Source organism: Cucurbita maxima, unplaced genomic scaffold (genome assembly GCF_002738345.1).
Source record: "Cucurbita maxima cultivar Rimu unplaced genomic scaffold, Cmax_1.0 Cma_Scf00003, whole genome shotgun sequence".
Taxonomy (NCBI): domain Eukaryota; kingdom Viridiplantae; phylum Streptophyta; class Magnoliopsida; order Cucurbitales; family Cucurbitaceae; genus Cucurbita; species Cucurbita maxima.
Window position 1 is genome coordinate 597,506 of NW_019272019.1, and position 21,862 is coordinate 619,367.

At 34.2% G+C, this 21,862-nt stretch overlaps 1 protein-coding gene across 1 annotated transcript; it reads right to left on the minus strand.

Annotated features, from left to right (window-relative positions):
• Nucleotides 1-50: 50 nt before the first annotated feature.
• LOC111477142 (aspartyl protease family protein 2-like) lies at nt 51-2,029 on the minus strand. The gene has a single exon (XM_023121147.1). It carries the CDS (start codon nt 1,778-1,780, stop codon nt 101-103), a length of 1,680 nt encoding a protein of 559 aa, XP_022976915.1. The 5' UTR covers nt 1,781-2,029; the 3' UTR covers nt 51-100.
• Nucleotides 2,030-21,862: the final 19,833 nt, after the last annotated feature.

Sequence of the window (21,862 nt, forward strand, 5' to 3'; positions counted from 1 at the left end):
TTTTAAAAAAAAAAAAAAAAAAAAAAAAAAAAAAAAAAAAAAAAACTGTGTTCTTCTTCTTCCTGCTAAGATTAAAATTATGTTTAGACATGGAGTTAGATCAAACTTCTGCACATCTCATCGGCGCGTACCCCAATCTGGAGTTCTTCGTATCGTACAATATGTGGAAATTCTGCTGCTGGTAATTTCCGATGATCGACAGCCCCGATTTTGGAGTTCCTAACATCGCCAAGCACACTATATTCAATTGCTCGATTCTGATCAAGTAATTCTCCACCGGAAAGTTCCACACCGCACCGTCCGCGAACTGGATTCCGAATTCTGGAAATTCCAATTTATCTACGCTGGACACGTTGTAGCAAGGATGTAAGATCGGAAAATCATCAACCAGTTTGTAGCCTTTCACTTTCCTCATGAATGCTTCTTTGATGATCTGGTAAGCCGGATCCGAGAAATAGCTGAGAGTTGTGCCGGAATCGATGATTGTTCCACCGGCACCGTCGGCCGAGAGGTTCCAGATCTCCTCTGGGATGTGGAGTTTCTCGCCTCCGACGAATATCGATTTGATTTGCAGGTAGTAGAATGTATCGACTGGATTTTCCTTTCCGTTGATCAGAGATGTGAAATTCAGTTTTGGATGAGTTAATAGATCTCTGTCTTCGCCGAAAATCAGCTTGCTGCTCACGCTTGTATCGCTGTTTCGATCAACAAGACAGTAGGAAAAGGAATGGCCGTAGAGCGATTGAAGCTGCGATGAGAAAGAGAGAGGTCCTCGGCCAAGCCCTAATAATCCAGCGGCGCCATGGAAGAGGCCTCTGTTCCAATGGCCACATCCAAACATCACATTCTCTACTTTCCGAAACTCCGACTTCCCCGACGAGGTCAGATTGATAGTAAAGGTTTCAAGCGCGAAATCACCTGTGGTGTTCGAACTATCGCCGTACCAGTAGAAATAAGGGCACGATTGAGTTTCGATTTTGCACGGCTGCGGTGGATCTGGAGACGAAACTAATTGACATCGAGGATCGTTACAGGTTATGTTTCTGAAAGAAATTGAATCTTTAGGGTTGTAATGAGGCCCATTTTGCTCGAAACAATCGTAGCAAGGGACACATTGAATCCAGTTCAAATCACTTCCAGTATCGAGAATCAGAGAGAAATGTTTGGGCGGAGAACCGACGAAAACGTCGATGAAGTACTCACCAGAGCCGAGACTAACGCCGGATTCCAAAGTAGCCATAAGCTGACCGGAGAAGTAATCGGCGTAAGATTCCTGCGACGGAGCCGGAGAAACCGCCTCCTCCGCCAGTTTCATTTTCTCAACGTTGCTCTTCTTCAACCTCGAAGTCATATCTTGATTCTTCGTCTCAGCGATTCTCGTATGAAGCGTCTGGATTCTTGCCAAATCCCTAACTGCAGATTCAGTAATCGATTCCTTAGGTTCGGTTTCTCGACTCATTGACCGCTTCTTCAAGTGAAGCTTCACCGATTGCTTCACTGAATCCGCCATTAAACTCTCTACCTCTCCTTGTTCTTCACCTTCATTTCCAAAGCTACACGGAGCACTAGCGGATGAAGCCGCAATACCGGAACTAAGATTTTCCCCCAAATCGATTCCGAAAATACCAGAGCGATTGGAGTTGTTGAATCCTTGACGAACATGCGCTTCTGCAATCGAATCAAATACGGCAGAGAAAAGCAAAAAGAAAATCAATAAAACAAACATTTTACAATTCTTACAACCTCTGCTACTTGCTACTTGGTTACCGAGAAACTCCATTACGCATCACTCAAATGAGAAATGGAAGAATCAACTAATTTCACAGATCTCACAGAGGAACAAAATCAAATCCAGAAATTGAAATGAAAACAGATTCAAGAGAACAAAGCAAACAGGAATTGTGAAGACCAGGAGACGAAATCCCGGAAAAGAGAAGCGCGAAAACGGGGAAGAGAGAGAAGAAGAAGAGTTAGAGAGAGAGATATTAGGGATTTGTAATAAATTTGGTGGATTCAATGGGAGCGCAATTCAATTCAACGCGCTTTCATATAAATATTTCGAGATATTTAAATTTATTTAAATTGAGTGCATACAAAATAAATAAATAAATAAATATTATTAAATTTATTAGAATGTTAGAATTTTTTTAATATAAATTATATACATATAAATCAAATATATCCATTAAATTTTTTTTGGAATAATAATTTATTAAAAAATGAAAGAAAAATATGAACATGAATATTGAAATAGGAGAATGAAATTTGGTATATTAATATTAATATGTGTTTAAAAAAATACCATTAAATTTTTTGAAAATTTCATTAACCCTTTCAAAAAAAAAAAAAAATTAATTTAAAATAACATTAACCCCTTTATTTTAATTAAAAATTAATTCTCATAGATTAGGTTTAAATTTTTTAATATTATTTTTTAAAGCTCATACTTAAATGCATTTTTGAATTTTTTAAAAAATATTTCATTTATAAAGTTTTTTAAAAATAAAATGTTAATTATTTTCCTCGATAAAAGTATTCTATTTAAGAAAATTTAAAAGTATTTGTATATTTTTATTAATTTAAGTATATTATATAATAAGTTAGCTTATAATATATATATATATATTAAAAAAGAAGTAATTAAAACTAATACAAAAGCGGCTAAAAAGTCTCCTACTCGCACAAACCCGTTACTCGCCGCCGCGCTGTCAACTTTGACCCTTCCATTTTTCTATTTTATTTTTCTTTTTTCTTTTTATTTATTTAAATTAATGGTATTGGCTCGTTTAAGTCACGTACAGAAATCTCTAATCAACAATAGAACAAAATCCATTTTGTATCATATCTAAGAGACTCTTAGGTTAGGGTCAAAGAAACAATGTCACTCGATCATTATCAAATCGACTATAATCTTTTTCTCTCTGTGATGATCTCAATCCCAACCGAGCGCTTTTTACTTCTAATAAGCCATGAACTCGATCATAATCATTTTCAACGAGAATAAGACATTTTTTAGACTCAATAAAATTGTTCGAAATTTAATATATATATATATATATATAGTGATAAAAAAATAGTGAAAATTAATGTAATAATAATTAATTAATTTTTAAAAAATTATTTAGTTTATATTTACATCAATGTTTATTTAAAAAAATCACATTTTGAACAAATAGACTCAAAAGTGAAGAGCTCGGTGCTTTTTAAATTATAAATTTAAATTAAATTAATTATATAAAATATATCTTCACTTTATGCTTCCATTATACTCGATTAAATAAATCATCTCCCTACCCAAACCCACATTTTTAACATATGAAATTACTTAAATACCCTTCATCTACTCGAATAATAATAATAATAATAATAATAAAAATACTTTTACCTATTATCTTATTTTAATTTTAGTCCTACGAGTCAAACATATAACCTATTATATATACAATAATGCAAGCGAATGAAGCCTTCAATTTAGGGGGTTTCCCGTTATCCCTCACCCTTGGTTGGATACCTGAGAACCCTAATCTTTCCTAGGAACTGCTTTTACGACGATAGATAGGGGTCAGATGCTCCTACCTGTTAGACGAACACGACTCCCCACAATGGTATGATATTGTCCACTTTGAGCATAAGCTCTCATGGCTTTGCTTTGGGCTTCCCCAAAAGGCCTCATACCAATGAAGAGTGTATTCTTAGATTATAAACCCATCTCATGGCTTTGCTTTGGGCTTCCCCAAAAGGCCTCATACCAATGAAGAGTGTATTCTTAGATTATAAACCCATGACCATTCCCTAAATTAGGGGATGTGGGACTTTCATCATCCAACACCTCCCCTCGAACAAAGCACGCCTCCCCTTAATCGAGGCTCGACTCCTTTGGAGTCTTAGTCATTTTTGACTGCCTTCGTACCTTCGAGGAGGCTTGACTCCTTTTGGAGTTCTTTGTTCGACATTTAAGGATTTGTCAATCTATTGACACGGCTAAGTTTAGGGCATGGCTCTGATACCATGTTAGACGAACACGACTCTCCACAATGGTATGATATTGTCCACTTTGAGCGTAAGCTCTCATGGCTTTGCTTTGGGCTTCCCCAAAAGGCCTCATTCCAATGGAGAGTGTATCCTTAGATTATAAACCCATCTCATGGCTTTGCTTTGGGCTTCCCCAAAAGGCCTCATTCCAATGGAGAGTGTATTCTTACATTATAAACCCATGACCATTCCCTAAATTAACCGATGTGGGACTTTCATCATCCAACACTACCCTCCAAACAGTATGGGAGTCTTTCTGTTCGTACTGCTCATACTCCTAGATCTTCGCGACACTTCCTCCACCATAGTGTGAGCTGGAAGCTGTTCTTTTATTAATTATTTGAGAATTTATATCTTATTAAAAATATCTATTAATGTGGATATGCTTTTACCAAACAAATTAAATAATATGCAACTAATTAATATAATTTAATAAAAACATTTTAATTATCAATTAATTTAAATAATCAAAATATAATAATAAATTATTTAATATACAATTATTTTAGTTTTTAATAATATTTAAAACCAATAAAAAAAATAGTTTTTTTTAATGTAAATATTTAATTTCTCAAGGTTTTCAAAATATATTTTTTGTTGTGGTTGCTGTCATTACAGAGGACAGGTGGCATTAAATGGGCTGTTCACCTGTTTTTCTTTCCTCTCATGTCTCCTCCCTTTTTCATTTGGATAATATGGTTTTTTTTTTTTTTTCTTTAAACACTTTTCACACATAAATTGTATTTATATGACCAAATACGAAAAATTTAATTTTAAATTAATAATTTGTAAACTTCGAACACGTGTGGAAGAGTGAAAAATGGAGATAAGCCATGGATGGAAGCAATAAACAGAAATGACATATGAGTATTGATGGAGTTACTCGAGGGTGGAAAGAAGGTTGGAGTAAAATGGAAAGAGGACTCCTAGGAGTCTGTCCTGATTCAGTTTAAGAGGAATCGTTAAGTTTGATTTAGTTATTTGATTTAAATTTATTTGTTTTCACTGTATTCTATTCGGTAACGAATGTATATAATAGTTTATTTCATTCTTCAATAGAAGATGAGTTTTCTCCCAATAGTTCTCGTATTTCGAGTTTTGTCTGTTTTTAATATTTGGTATCAAAGTCATGCCCTAAACTTAGTTAAGTTAAAACTAGAAGCAACAGTCTTTTATGTGTGTTATAATAAAAGCATGTCGATGAAGAGTTCATTTGTGTAGCCTGCAATTCCGAAAGTTGATGGGTACTATGATCATTGGGCGATGCTCATGGACACTTTTTGCGTTCAAAAGAGTACTGGGTTTGGTGGAGAATGGGATTTCTGTAGTAACAGAAGACATCGTTTTCACAGATACTTAGAAGAAGCATATTGAAGATCAGAAATTTAAATATTTGAAAGCAAAGAATTATTTATTTCAAGCATTAGATCGTTCGATCTTGGAGACAATCCTCAACAAGGATAGAACAAAGAACATATGAGATTCTATGAAGCAGAAATATCAAGGTTCGACATGGGTAAAGTGTGCACATTTGCAAGCTCTTCGGAAGGAGTTTGAAATGCTTCACATAAAGGCAGGATCTTGCTCTTACCCTTAGCATAGCCAATAAGATGAAACTAAATGGTGAGAACAAAGGAGATGTTGAAGTAGTTGAAAAGATTATGAGCTCTACGACTCCCAAGTTTGATTATATTGTGTGTTCCATTGAGGAGGCCAAGGATACAACCATCTTAACCATTGATGAGTTGCAAAGCAGCCTGCTTGTGGATGAACAACGAATGAGTTCTCATGTTGAAGAAGAACACGCTTTGAAGATCGCTCATGGTGAACAATTTGGAGGAAGGGGTCAAGGTCGTGGAAGTTTTAGAGACAGAGGAAGGGGATGAGGCAAACAAACCTTCAACAGGGCCACAGTGGAGTGCTATAATTGTCACAAGCTAGGACATTTTCGATTGGAATGTCAAAGCAAGGAGAAGGAGGCAAACTATGCAGAGACTCAAGAAGAGATGTTGCTGATGGCTTACGTGAATATGAATAAGGCCAATAGAGAAGATATGTGGTACCTTAACTCGAGATGTAGCAACCATATGTGTGGGAAGAAAGAATATTTTTCAATTTTGATGGAAGTTTCAGAGATTCAGTGAAGCTAGGCAACAACTCAAGTGAATGGAAACATACCAGGAGTGTTTTATGTGTCAAAGCTAAAGAACAATTTGTTGAGTATTGGGAAATTGCAAGCAAAGGGGCTTACCATTTTGTTTCAAAACGGAACGTGCAAGATGTTTCATCCTGAGAGAGGCTTAATCATGGAGACAAAGATGTCTTTGAATCGAATGTTCGTACTACATGTTATATCTCAGCTAGTAACATTCACTTGTTTCAATACAATCATAGAAGATATTGAGCAACTTTGACATTGTGGATATGAACATTTGGGCTTTAAGGGATTAAAGACTCTTTCAGCGAAAGAAGATGGTGGATGATTTACCACAGCTCAAGTCTCCAGTGAAACTGTGTAAAAATTTTCAGGTGGGTAAGCAATAAAGGCACTCGTTTTCAAAAAGGAACACATGGCGAGCTTACAAAATTCTCCAATTGGTGCATGCTGATATTTGTGGACCGACCAAATCTCAAACAACAAGAAAAGGTGCTTAATTACTTTCACAGATGACTTCAATAGAAAAACATGGGTTTATTTCTTAATAGAAAAACGAGAAGCCTTTACAATATTTAAAAACTTTAGGATTCATGTTGAGAAGTAAACAAACTCATTTATTAAAGCCTTATACACTGATCGAGGAGGAGAGTTTACATCACAAGAATTCACCAATTTTTGTGATGTAAATGATATACAAAGACATCTGACAGTAGCATACACGCCACAACAGAACGAAGTTGCAGAATGAAAAAATAGAACTATTATGAATATGGTTCGTAGTATGATTTTAGAAAAGAAAATTCCGAAAAGTTTTTGACCTGAAGCAGTCAACTAGACTGTGCATGTACTGAATCGAAGTACAACATTGGTTGTAAAAAATAAAACTCCAGAAGAAGCTTGGAGTGGAATCAAACCTCCAGTTGAGCATTTTAGAGTTTTTGGCTATATCTCTCATGTTCATGTGCGTGATAGTAAAAGAACTAAGTTAGATAATAAGAGTTTGAGCTGTGTTTTGCTCGGAGTTAGTGAAAAGTCAAAAGCTTACAGACTCTATGATCCAACTTCACAAACGATCGTAATAAGTAGAGATGTATTGAAAGTAAAATTGTTGAAAGGAAGTTGTTAAGAACCGAGAGATATAGGTAAAAGAAATTTTCATCTGAGATTTAATAGACCAAAGACTTCATACGCTTTATTTATTTCAAAAAGTTCATAACCGAATATGTATGGAATAGAGATATCCCAACCACCCAAGTAAAGAACCGTTACAAATAACGAAGAAACTAATAGATTTAGATAGGAAGCAACATAAAATAAACCAAATTTGATACCCGAATACTCGGTTTGATAACCCGCTACTAATTCTTCTTCCGCTTCTGGTAAATCAAAAGGTAATCTCTCGTATTCTGCTAAGGAAGAAATTAGAAAAATAACAAATCCTATAGGTTGACGCCACAAATTCCATCCCCAAAAACCGTACTTTGATTGAGCCTCAACTATATCAACTATACTCGAACTGTTAGATAATCATAGTCGGTAATAACATCACTGTTCTCATCGCTATTACAAAACCGAAAGTGACTTAAACGAATAGAATTATTGTCCATCACACTTTTTTTTCTCGAAACTTTTAGATGCATTTTTTGTCGGTACGAAACAAAAACAATCAAACAAAGTGCAACAAAACCAAATAAAGTAACATTTGAATTCCTTGGCTGTCTGCCATTAACAATCCTTGGAATTTACAAAAAAAAAAAAAAAAAAAAACAAAAATCCATGCAGCCTTCAAACAAAAATCCATGCAGCCGTCGGATTAGTTCGACTGTTGACTGGGATTGGTTTGTACGGTGAGAACGGATGTAGGGGATTGTGTGTCGTGTTTGGAAGGTTAATAAACTATGTGGGACCCACTTTCATTTCTCTTATTTGACTTTGGAAAATGGAAAATAATTATTAAAAAAAAAAAAAAAAAAAAAAAAAAAAAAAAAAAAAAAAAAANTCTTGTCTTTCTTCCTTTTCTTGGTCGTTTTGTTGGAACATGAATGTGAGGTGGGGTCCACTAAACTAAGTCTTTGATGTAATAAATGATCCCATATAATATGTGTTTTTTTTTAGAAGGTTGTTTGATTTATATTATGTGATCCTTCTCATTCAATTTTGTATTTAGGGTATAGAGATTTAATGAAGTATTTGTTGTTAATTACAATCATATTATAATTACCCAAAAGAAAAAAAAAATTGAAATTTCGACCTTGATCGATGTCTAGTGGTGACAGATCAACGATTGAAGAAATCTTTGACTTTCTCACTCACCTTTGACCGCTTCAAAATCTTTCTTCGTCTCCATGTTTTCCTTTCATTCGAAGAATACATGTTATTGACTTGATTTTCATTGATATATATATATATATATAGTTTTCCTTTCATTCGAAGAATACATGTTATTGACTTGATTTTCATTGATATATATATATATATATATACCATATGACTTTTAACAATGGACCATGATAAATTAGAGAAATAATTTTATAGAGTTCAAATTTGAAATTGATGTTATGGGCTCATATAGGTTGACTTGGATTTCAAAGTAATTTTATAGAGTTCAAATTTGAAATTGATGTTATGGGCTCATATAGGTTGACTTGGATTTCAAAGGACGAAATCAAACTTTCATTAAGGATATATTCATGACAACGACTTAAGCTAACTAGGTAAGTGGTCTGACTATCGGCATGGTTATATTTGATGTTGACACGTGCCCGTGGTTCTACACGTGTCATATATACTGATATGTTTGAATTATTTGTGAATCGATATGCTTATGATATGTTATGTATATGTTATGATATGTGAATTGTATGATAATAATCACATTACGATGTGTTCAATGATATGTTTGAGATAGGATACGAGAAGGATGCACAAAACGAAATGTAATGATGTTCATGAAACGCTAAGGTTAGGTTACATACCGAAGTGCTATGGATATGAGAGATTGATAAAATAATACGGTTAGGTTATGGGTAGAAAGAGATAGGTTTGTGATAGATTGATAGAATGATAGCGTTAGGATACGTTCTTGTGATGATATGACTAAGGTACGTTTATGTAACGATATGAATGTGATAGGTGTAAGAATGTTAAGACTATGATAAGTTAGGGAACGATATGACCACGAAGTGTTTACGATATGATATGATTATGATACGACATGTGAATGACGGATATATATATGTTGTCATATGATATGAAATATGTTATAGTACGAGATATGTGATAAATTGACATGTTCATGATATGATATATTGTGATGCAATATGTTATTGTATGATATGTATATGATGAAATGTTATGTTAAAAGTATGAGACGTTACGTTATGTCTCCTAAATTGTGTGTATACAATATGATATGAATGACATGAAATCATGATAGATACATGAAATATAACCCCGTTAGAATTATGTATGATATGAGAACTGAAAAATGAGAAACGATATGATACAAATGATGAACGATATGTGAAATGATATGAAACATGATACAATATGTACAGAACACTAGCGGGGTTGTATTAAATGATAATGAAAATGGAAAAATGTTGGGACCTCATGCATTATGTGTGCTCATGCAATGGGGGATACCCCTATTCTATCACGAGGGTACGGACGCGTACATCCACTAGGCAGACAAAGTGTCATTATGTTTTACATAATGCTGCAGTGACGGTTACTAATTCTAATGGGTGTCGGCAGAAGGAGAGCTACTAGAGAAGGCTTGTTCGACAAGAAAAGGGGCCCAACGATGTGGGAACTGTCTGGTGTGCCTATACCCGTATGTTTGGGCTGTGTGTAGAGTATATGGTACACATCTAAACTACCCAATTAGAATAGTGTCGTAGGAGAAATATACTGATATGATAGGTCCTATCATTACATTCGCATGTTCTTGCATTTAACCCTAATAGTGGGTCACTTACGAAGTATTTCTTAAAATACTCAAGCCACGTGCTACCTCTATTTCAGGTTAAGGCAAGACATTCTTGTACGGCTGACAACGATATCGCAACTTGAGACCTTGGTACATGCATAGGGTAGTCGTATTATTTTCTTAGACTTAGGATAGAATAAGATGTTTTTGATTTAAACGTTTATTTATTTTATTTAGTCTTTTATTGTGTTACTTTAAAAGTGTTTTCAAACACGTAAATCCATAACTGTGTTTTAAGCTGAAAGTTATGTTTTATGAAAGTTTAAATGAAGAATTTTTGCATTCATGTTTATGACATGTATACAGTAGCGACCTTAAATTAAGTAGAAAATTTCGGATCGTTACAAAAAGAGTCGAGCCTCGATTATATTTTTTGAAATTCAGAGACCAAAATAGAACGATGAAAATGTTACGGATACAACACAAAAGTTCACGAACAAAAATATAATTTAAAAAAAAAAACGAAAAAACAATTAATATATCAAGCATAAACTAATTTTGTGACTTTAAAATGTAATAGTCAATGCATGAAAGCAATCGGTATTTAAAGTTGATGAACAAAAAGGTTCCAATAATTTAACAAACAAACCAAGCAAAGTCAATGATAGTGATTTTGGTCTCTACTCTTTACAAAAGCTTCCACGTGTAAATAAACAAAAATTAAGCTTAATTGATTATTTATTCTTCTTTATAATTTACTTCCGCAACATTAATGAAGAATTTTGCGGGGATGAAAATCTAAACCGAAAATGGAGACAGAGACATCTCTAATATTAAGGAGTTGATAGTATTTCGGTACGTAAAATTTTATAGTTATATGTGTTGGATGAAAGTCTTATATCGACTAATTTAGGGAATGATAATGGGTTTATAAGCAAGGAATGAGGCATTTTGGGGAAGCCCGAGAGCTTATGCTCAAAGTGGACAATATCATACTATTATAGAGAGTCGTGTTCAACTAACAATTTGACCACTTTGCTTGATTTCGTGCAACTCTAAAATATTGACATCTCTAGTCTCCCAACTGCCTCGTTTCCTATCTGTGAATGTTTGATTAATCCACCACACCTAAATAGTGTGAAAGTTATCTTATTTATAATCAAATAAATTACAAGGATATGGAAATAGTAATAAATGGAAATAACAATAAATGGAAATATACCTATGATAATAAGACAAATATTAGATATTTGCGTTATAATAAAATATCAAATATAATATATATGGTAAACTATAATTTATTACTAAATATCCTTAACACTATCCTTCCTCGTTCATTCTTCACATGATACCCCTTCTTTCTCCCTCTACACTTATTAAGGTTCAAATATGAGCATAAACAGTTCAATTTTTTGGCTGACAAAGCTACGACTCCATTTCATAGTAATCACTCGTGTCTATCAAGGTGTTCCCTAGCTCGTTAGTCCTCTCTTCTATGACATTTTCTACATTATACAACGGTGTTACGAGATTTTACAACTGTTCGTCTCTCTCTCTTTTTTTCTCTCTCATTTTCGATGTTTCTGTGTTTTTTGTTTTGGTGGGCAGAACGGGTAGTTGGACTTAGTGAGAGGGGGGCAGGTGTGTCCTTGGGAGAGGTTGCACGAGAATTCCGGCAACTAGTTAATAATTTTTTTAATATTTAAGAAGGAATTTGTCAATGGTTATACTTAAAAAAAGTTGTCAAAAAGTTGGGTCATTTCTCGTAAATTTGTCAATGGTTCGAAAAGCTAGACTCCTTAAAAAAGTTGTCAAAAGAGAATTTTGAGAAAATCGAATATCACAAGCTTGAGAAACGAGACCCCAAACATTGAATATGAGGTCTATACTTCATGATACGATTGAAGCTAAGAAAATTCTCAAGTTTACTTTAGGTCTATACTTGCACAAGACATAGGATATGACATGAATTTCAAGTAAACCTAGGGCTAATGATGAAACATGTACCAAGAACATAACCTAGGGCCCTAGGAAACAACCCTACACCTCCTACACCCTAAACAACCCTTATTTCAAGGTACTATGCTACTATACCCTAAGTGATCTCCTACCATGTGGTGTCGTTATAAGGTCCCTAATTCTTCTTTTATGTGAGATGTCCTATGTCACGATTGTACTTCTTCAACGGCACGACATTGTAATCTTGACATCCTCATGCATTGAGGGATACCCCTTCTCCTTTTACAATAGTATGGACACATACACTACGAGACAGGAAAACGATCATTTTGTTTACCATAATGCTGCCATGACGGTCACTATTCCTAATGGGTGTCCAACATCGAGAATGATCGCCCGAACAAAGAGAGGCTAGGAGGTGTGCAAACTGACCAATGGGTCTGTACTCGCACATGTGAACCATGTGTAGGAAAATTAAGTACACATCCAATTGCCCGCTTAGGGTATTTGTGGTAGAAAAATAGACTGATATGATAGGTTTCATTCATGATTGTATGTGTTTTCATTTAACCTCAATAAAGTGGTCACTTACGGAGTATTTCTTAATATACTCAAGCCAAATGCTACTTCTATTTCAAGTAAAGGTAAGACATCCCTATACGACTAACGACGACATCGCAACTCGAGACCATTTTACATGCATAGGGTAGTCGCATTTATTTTCTTAGACTTAGGCTAGAATAAGATGTTTTTAATTGAAATGTTTAATTATTTCATTCAGTCGATATTCTCGAACACGTAAGTCCATGGTATTGAAGTGAATGGAACCCATGACAAAGTAAGAACTCTCCTATATGAGCTACACTCTATTTACACAACTTATATTATTCTAGGTTCATAAAAAAAAAAGAAAAAAAGACCATAGAGCCATAGAGGTGCAAGAACTTGAATCTCGTGCTCTTAGCACCCAAAGCAAACACTACCATATGAGCTAAGCAAGAACTTAACCAATTGAGCTACACTCTATCAAGCGAGGGTGTCCTCATATAAAAAGTGAGTATAAACCCTATTCCTTGGGGGTGCCAATTGTAACTTGATGCCTCTCGCATACAAACGAGCTTTACCAAATAAGCTATACTCAAATTCGATAGGTACGAACTCTCCTATTTTTCCTTTTTATTATTAAATTCAATGATTTTATTAAAAATTTTAGGGGTTGAATTTTAGGATGTGGTAGGAGAGAAAAATGTTTAAAATATACACGGTGAACAAAGAAAATATAAAATAAAATGATAGAAAAAATCAAAGTCAACCGGATAGGAATTAGACATTTTTGCACTTTCTCCGATTTAGGAATGTGTAACGACCCTAGATTTCTACTTAGCTAGAGTCGTTACCATCATCATAGCATAATCATTTCTATGCATAAATTAGCATTTAAACTTCTTCATAAAACATAAACTTTATCTTAAAACATTGTCATGGACTTACGTATTCGAAAACATCTTTAAAACGACATAATGAAAGACTAAATAAAATAAATAAATATTTAAATTAAAAACCTCATATTCTAGCCTAAGTCTAAGAAAATAAATGCATCTACCCTATGCATGTGTCATGGTCTCGAATTGTGATGTCGTCATCTTTCGTACGGTGATGTCTTACCTTTACCTTAAATAGAAGTAGCATTTGGATTAAGTATTTTAAGAAATACTTCGTAAGTGACCCACTATTGAGGTTAAATGCAAACACATACAATTTCATGAATGAGACCTATCATAAGAGTCTATTTTCTTATGGCAGCTATCCTAACATAAGAGGTATCCCCCGATGCATGAGCGCACAATAATGCATGAGGTCCCAACATTTTTTCATTTTCATTATCATTTAGTGCAACCCAGCTAGCATCTTCCTTCATATCATATCATTTTGTCATATCTTTCATGCATATGTCGAGGTTGTATTTCATGCTAGCTCGTCGTTTTGCATGTCAATCATATCATAAAATTTGGCATGTTAAGATTATACATGAAATTTGGTTAAGATTATATATGAAATTTGGTGGTTATTGGATTAGGTTAATTAGCTAAACCACGTAACGATGTAAAATGACTACAATTCCCCTAAAGAAATTTATCGTAAGGTTCAAACTAAGTTTTATTTCTCATGAAAAATTTATCAAGAACTAAAGAGTGTAAGTACTTACAACAAGAACAAGAAAAGAGAGAGTGTGGTCGAGTGCTTACTTTGTTTTTTAAAAAATGATAATTACTTATGTATGTATAAAATAAATTTATTATGGACCTTGTGCCTCGCATGCGAAGTGAGCGCTCTACCATATGAGCTACACCCCCTTTATAGAATAAAGGTCCCGAACGTCCATGACGAGGTACGTAGCCATTTTGGGCTCTTCATAATAAATACTTGTAGAAATTGCATGTATCTTTGTATAAACCTTAAACAAAGTATGAATTAAACGAATATGAAAGAAAAACACTATGAACGGTGAGTTAAAGCTCCAAAATGATTAAATTGCTTCTGATTTAAGTAACATTAAAATACTCCACTAAATGAATTTCGCTGCCTATTTATTTTTAATACTGAGCATAATATGATATGTTAAGAGTTTATATGAAATTTTATGGTCATTGGATAAGGTTAATTAGATAAACCAAGTAACGGTGAAAATGACCATAATGCACTAAAGGAAATTTACCTTCGGTTCATTATCTAAATGACCTTCAAATGCTATGAAACTTTATATTAAACCTATAGAATTGAACTCAGTGTCTCTCAAATGTGAAGCGATCGCTCTACCATATGAGTTGTTGGGTTTTATGTCTTAAAACTCATAGTTTGTAAACAAAAACATATTCTATTTTCAATAAAGTTATTATTGTTGTTTATTCCGTAAAGATTGTTATTGAATAAAGTAAACTGTACGATCATTAATCTAAATCCAATAAACTAAGAACACTCTGGCTATAGTATGATTACTTGAACTATATGTAGAGACATAAGAGTTGATCAAGTTCAAGTATATAGTCAAAATGATTTATAGTATAAGGATAAGGCTGAATATCTTATTGTAGGGACACTATAGATGCGGCCCACTTTTGTATATGATATAAATAATTTGATCACTAAAATTGTACATGTGGAAACATGTGAGTGGGGGCATCCTATGCAATGAGTATTGCATAAGATCGAACCATGAAGAAAATCACTCCCATTTTTTAATGTCGTTTACTGTTGAGACTGATTTTCTTTTCATTCGATGACCTAGGTAACTCGATCTTAATCCTGAGCTAACCATGAACTCCTGTTTATTCGAAATTATCCTTAGATTTGCATGGGTGAGAGTGGCTCAAGTTCGCCGACTCAATAGGCCTCCCATTTTAGGGGTAAGACTGGGTAAATGGCTGGGGACGTGGGGTGCAAGATGGAATTCACTCCTACCCACTTTTGGAATAGAAGAGAGGTAGTTCCCTTAAGTACTAACTCCAAGTCTTGAACAAGGGGCCCTACCCTCTCATTGGTGTGAGAGGGATTCGGTTTACTAGTTGGACCACAAACCAATTGTTCATTAGAGGATCAGTGAGACATAAGAAACAAGAAGTAACTTCAGGGGTAAAACGGTAAATTGACCCAGCTCTAGTTACGAACAACCTATGAAGGATCGACTTACTAGTCATGGTTATATCAAATGGACAGAAATATATCTATAGTGAGGGGAGTGCAACTACTAGGCTATAGTGGAATGTCCTAGTAGTTAACGAATGTTGGTTAACAAGGTTAATGAGTTTAACCGGTTAATCTTGGATCGTTGGAGCCCATGATCTATAGGTCCATTAGGTCCCTCTGCTAGCTCATATCGAACTAAACCATAGAATAGTGTGATGAGTGAGTTCGAAGTGTTCAAATTCAAATTAGGAAGAATGCGCTACATATATACGATATATTTAATCGCATTTTTGTTTTATTTACGAATTAAATAAAAAGAGAGAATCTGAGATATTTAAATAAGATTTAATATTTTAATCAAATATGGGTTGGAATTAATTGGGATTGTCATATGAATTAATATTAAATATTAATTAAATAGTTTAATTAATCATTTAATATTACGTTAATTTGAAATTAATAATTCAAATTGATTGTTGAATCAAAATGAAGAAAGTCAAAATGTTGACTTCATCTAATGGAAAAATACATGTTAGTGGAATTTTGAGGTGTCAAAATTTGGTTTAACCAAACTTGCATGCTTGACAAATAAACCCCACAAATTTGAGTGGAATTTTGAGTGCCAAAATTTGGTTAACTCAAGCATGCATGCTTGCCACATAATCCCAAGCATTTGAGTGGAATTTTGACTGTCAAAATTTGGTGATCTCAAATTTGCATGAACATGCAAACATGACTATAAATAGAGCGATCATAATACATGAAAGCTCTTCTTCTTGGTGAAAAACCTTGAGAAAAACCTCTCACAAACACTCTCTTCATATATACAAAATCTCTCCCTAAGTTTAGTCACTCACCGGATTCCACAATCCCGTTCTAAGGCCGGAGGATAGTGGAGAAGACACTAGTGGTGGTTCGAAACCAGTTCATGAGGAAAAAGAAATTTGAACTACAAAAGGTTAGTATTCAAACTCATTAAGTTTTAATACTTATGAACATGCTAGTTATTTACTATAATTGATGTTCTAAAAGTGCCTAAGATCCAAGTTGCTTCTGCATGTGTTATATTAACACCTTCAATGAGCTACACCCCCTTTATTAGAATAAAGGTCCCGAACGTCTATGACGAAGTAAGTAGTCAATTTGGACTCTTCTTAAGAAGTACTTGTAGAAATTGCTTGGATATTTGTATAAAGTTTAAACCAAGATGAATTAAAGGTATGTGAAAGAAAAACATCAAGAACAATGAGTTAAGTCTTTGAACCGATCAAATTGTTTGAGATTTAAGTAACGTTAAAATAAATCACTAAATGAACTCCGCTGACTATGAATTTTTAATACTGAGCATAATATGACATGTTAGGAATTTATATGAAATTTTGTGGTCATTGGATAAGGTTAATTAGCTAAACCAAGTAACGGTATAAAATTAAAATAATGCACATAAGGAAATTTACCTTTGGTTCATGATCTAGATGACCTCCAAATGCTATGAAACCTTGTGTTAAACCTAGATGCGAGTTCAGACTATGTCGTTTTGGACGCACTAAGCTATGACATAGGTTTAAATTGTGTCAATTGAAATGTTTGATCCCTTGGATGTGGTTTTGGACTGTGTCACTCTATGAAGTCTTGAACACAGAATGTCAGGTTCATGACTAGTACCATAAATACTAGGAGTGTCTTGGAGAACAAGATAACGATCAAGGAATAGAACAAGGATCAAGATCCAAGTTCTGAAGATAAGAACCCATAATAATAGTACCAAGACCCGTAGGCCAGAACTAAGGTTGATACCTCATAATCAAAGGATAAGAGTTCTATAGATAGATCATGACAAGAAATCACAAGTGAAAAACAGAACTAAAGAGTCCAAATACTTCCAACACGAACAAGAAAAGAGAAAAGAAAAGAAAAGAAATAGTGTGATAGGCTAAAATTTTGTACTCATGTATAAGTCCTAAAGATAGATCATGATAAGAACTCAATCAAGAACAGAACTAGATAGGCTAGAATCTTAAAACAAATAACAATGGAGGTGTAGAAAATTGAACCCGTGCCTCTCGCATGCAAAGCGAGCGCTCTATCATATGAACTACACCCCCTTTATAAAATAAGATCTCGAACGTTCATGATGAAGTATGAAGCCATTTTGAACTCTTCTTAAGAAGTACTTTTAGAATGTGCTTGGATCTTTGTATTAAACTTAAACCAATAATGAATTAAAGGAATGTGAAAGAAAATCACCAATAATCGTGAGTGAAGGCTCCGAACCGATCAAATATCTCAAGATTTAAGTAATATTAAAATAACTCACTAAATAAACTCTGCTGCCTATAAATTTTTAATACTGAGCATAATGTGATATGTTAGGAGGTTATATGAAATTTGGTGGTCATTGGATAAGGTTAATTAGCTAAACTAATTAACGGTGTATAAAAACCATAATGCACATAAGGAAATTTACCTATAGTTCGTGATCTAGATGACTTCCAAATTCTATGAAACTTATTATTAAACCTAGATTCGAGTACAAAGTACGTCGCTTTGAACACACGAACCCATGGCATAGGTTCAAATTGTGTCATTTGAAATGTATGAAGCATTGGACGTAGGTTAACACTATGTCGCTTTGAACGTATGAAACCTTAGACATAGGATGTCAGGTTCATGACTAGTACCATAAATACTAGGGGGAGTATCTTGGAGAGCAAGAAAATATCAAGGACTAGAAAAAGAATCTCGATCCAAATTTTGAAAATAAGAACTGAGAACAATAGTACGAAGACCCTTGGACGAGAACTAAGGTTGAGTCATAATCCAAGGATCAAAGTTCTAAAGATAGATCATGATAAAACTCAGAAGAGTTCTAGAACAGAACTAAAATGTCCACGTATTTACAAACACGATGGGAGTTGCAGGGAATTGAACCCTATGCATCTCGCATGTGAAGAGAACGCTCTACCATATTATAAATTAAAGGTCCCAAACGTCCATGACGAGGTAAGTGGCCATTTTGGACTATTCCTAAGAAGTACTAGTACAAATTGCTTGGATCTTTATATAAACTTTAAACCAAGTATGAATCAAAGGAATGCGAAAGAAAAACACCAAGAACCATGAGTTAAGGCTCTGAACCGATTAAAATTGAAGCCTTGAACGTATGAAACCTTAGACACAGGATGTCAGATTCATGACTAGTACCATTAAATACACCGTTGTAAAGATATATCATAATGAGAACTCGCAAGTCAAGAACATAGGCTAGAATCTTGAAACAAATACAATGGAGGTGCAGGTGCAAGGAATTGAACCCCATGTGCTCTACCATATGAGCTACACCCTCTTTATTAGAATAAAGGCCTCGAATGTTCATGATGAGGTAAGAAGACATTTTGGACTCTTCTTAAGTACTTTTAGAATTTGCTTGGATCTATGTATAAACTGTAAACCAAGTATGAATTAAAGGAATGCGAAAGAAAAACACCAAGAACCGTGAGTTAATGCTCCGAACCAATCAAATTTCCCAATATTTAAGTAAGTTAAAATAATTCAATAAATGAACTCTGCTGCCAATGAATTTTTAATACTGAGCATAATATGATATGTTTGGAGTTTATATGAAATTTGGTGGTCTTTGGATAAGGATAATTAGTTAATCCAATTAACGGTGTAAAATGACCATAATGCACATAAGGAAATTGACCTATGGTTATATAGATGACCTCCAAGTTCCTATGAAACTTTATATTAAACCTAGATGCGAGTTTAGATTACGTCGTTTGGAACGCATGAAACTATTATATAGGTTTAGACTGTGTCACTTGAAATGTATAAAACCTTGGAGGATGTCAGGTTCATGATTATACCATAAATACTATGGAGTGTCTTAGAGAACCAGAAAACAATCAAGGAGTAGAGATAAGAACTCATAAGTCAAGTGTGATAGGCTAGAATCTTAAAACAAATACAATGGAGGTGTAGGAAATTAAACCCCGTGCCTCTCGCATGCAAAACGAGCGCTCTACCATATGAGCTACAACCCCTTATAGAATAAATGTCTCAAACGTTCATGATGAGGTAAGAAGCCATTTTGGACTCTTTTAAGAAGTACTTTTAGAATTTTCTTGGATCTTTGTATAAACCTTAAACCAAGTATGAATTAAAGAAATGTGAAAGAAAAATACCTAGAATCGTGATATAAGGCTCCGAACCGATCAAATTTCTCAGGATTTAAGCAACGTTAAAATAACCCACTAAATGAACTCTGTTGCCTATGAATTTTTAATACAAGCATAATATGACAGGTTAGAAGTTTATATGACATTTGGTGGTCATTGAATAAGGTTAATTCGCTAAACCAATTAACCGTGTAAAATGACCTTAATGCACATAAGAAAATTTACTTATGGTTCATGATCTAGATGACCTCCAAATTCTATGAAACATTGTATTAAACCTAGATGTCAGTTAGAGTATGTCGTTTGGAACGCATGAAACCATTGCATAGGTTCAGACTGTGTCACTTGAAATGTATGAAGTCTTGGACGTAGGTTAACATTGTGTCGCTTGGAACGTATGAGCCTTGGACTTAGGATGTCACGTTCATGACTAGTACCATAAATATTAGGGGGAGTGTCTTCGAGAATAAGACAACAATCAAGGACTAGAAAAAGAATCAAGATTCAAGTTCGATAGGCTAGAATCTTAAAAACAAATAACAATGGAGGTGCAGGGAATTATTGAACCTCGTGTCTCTCGCATGCAAAACGAGCGCTCTACCATATAAGCTACACCCCCTTTATAGAATAAAGGTCCCGAACGTTCATGATAAGGTAAGAAACCATTTTGGACTCTTTTTAAGAATTACTTTTAGAATTTGCTTGGATTTTTGTATAAACCTTAAACCGAGTATGAATTAAAGAAATGTAAAAGAAAAACATCAAGAGCCGTGAGTTAAGGCTTCGAACCGATTAAATTGATTGTGATTTAAGTAACATTAATATAACTTACTAAATGAACTCCACTACCTATGAATTTTTAATACTAAGCATAATATGACAGGTTAAGAGTTTATATGAAATTTGGTAGTCATTGGATTAGGTTAATTAGCTAAACCAAGTAGCGGTTGAAAATGACCATAATGCACATAAGGAAATTTAACTTTGGTTCATGATCTAGATGACCTCCAAATGCTATGAAACTTTTTATTAAACCTAGATTCGAGTTCAGACTACTTTGCTTTCAACGCGTGAACCCATGGCATAGGTTCTGATTGTGTCACTTTTAATGTCTTTCAACGCGTGAACCCATGGCATAGGTTCTGATTGTGTCACTTTTAATGTATGAAGCCTTTGACGTAGGTTAAGAGTATGAAAATTTGAACGTATGAAGCCTTCAACAAAGGATGTCAGGTTCATGAATAGTACCATAAATACTAGGGGGAGTGTCCTAGAGAACAAATCAACAATCAAGGACTAGAACAAGGATCAAGATCCAAGTTTTAAAGATAAGAATCAGAACAATAGTACCAAAACCCTTAGACTAGAACTAAGGTTGAGTCATAATCCCAAGATCAAAGTTCTAAAGATAGATGATGACAAGAACTCACAAGTCAAAAATATAACTAAAGTTGTCCAAGATATAGTGTGGGAAATTGAACCCCGTGCCTCTCACATGCGAAATGAATGCTCTACCATATGAGCTACACTCCCTTGATATAATAAAGGTCCCGAACGTTCATGGTGAGGTAAGAAACCATTTTGGACTCTTCTTATGAAGTACTTATAGAATTTGTTTGGATTTTTGTATAAACCTTAAACCAAGTATGAATTAAAGGAATGTGAAAGAAAAACACCAAGAACTATGAGTAAGGCTCCGAACCGATCAAATTTCTCAGGATTTAAGTAACGTTAAAATAACATACTAAATGAACTCCGCTGCGTATGAATTTTTAATACTGAGAGTAATACATGTTAAGAGTTTATATGAAATTTGGTAGGTGATTTGATAAGGTTAATTAGCTAAACCAAGCAACAATCTAAAATGATCACAATGCAAATAAGTAAATTTACCTATGGTTCATGATCTAATAACCT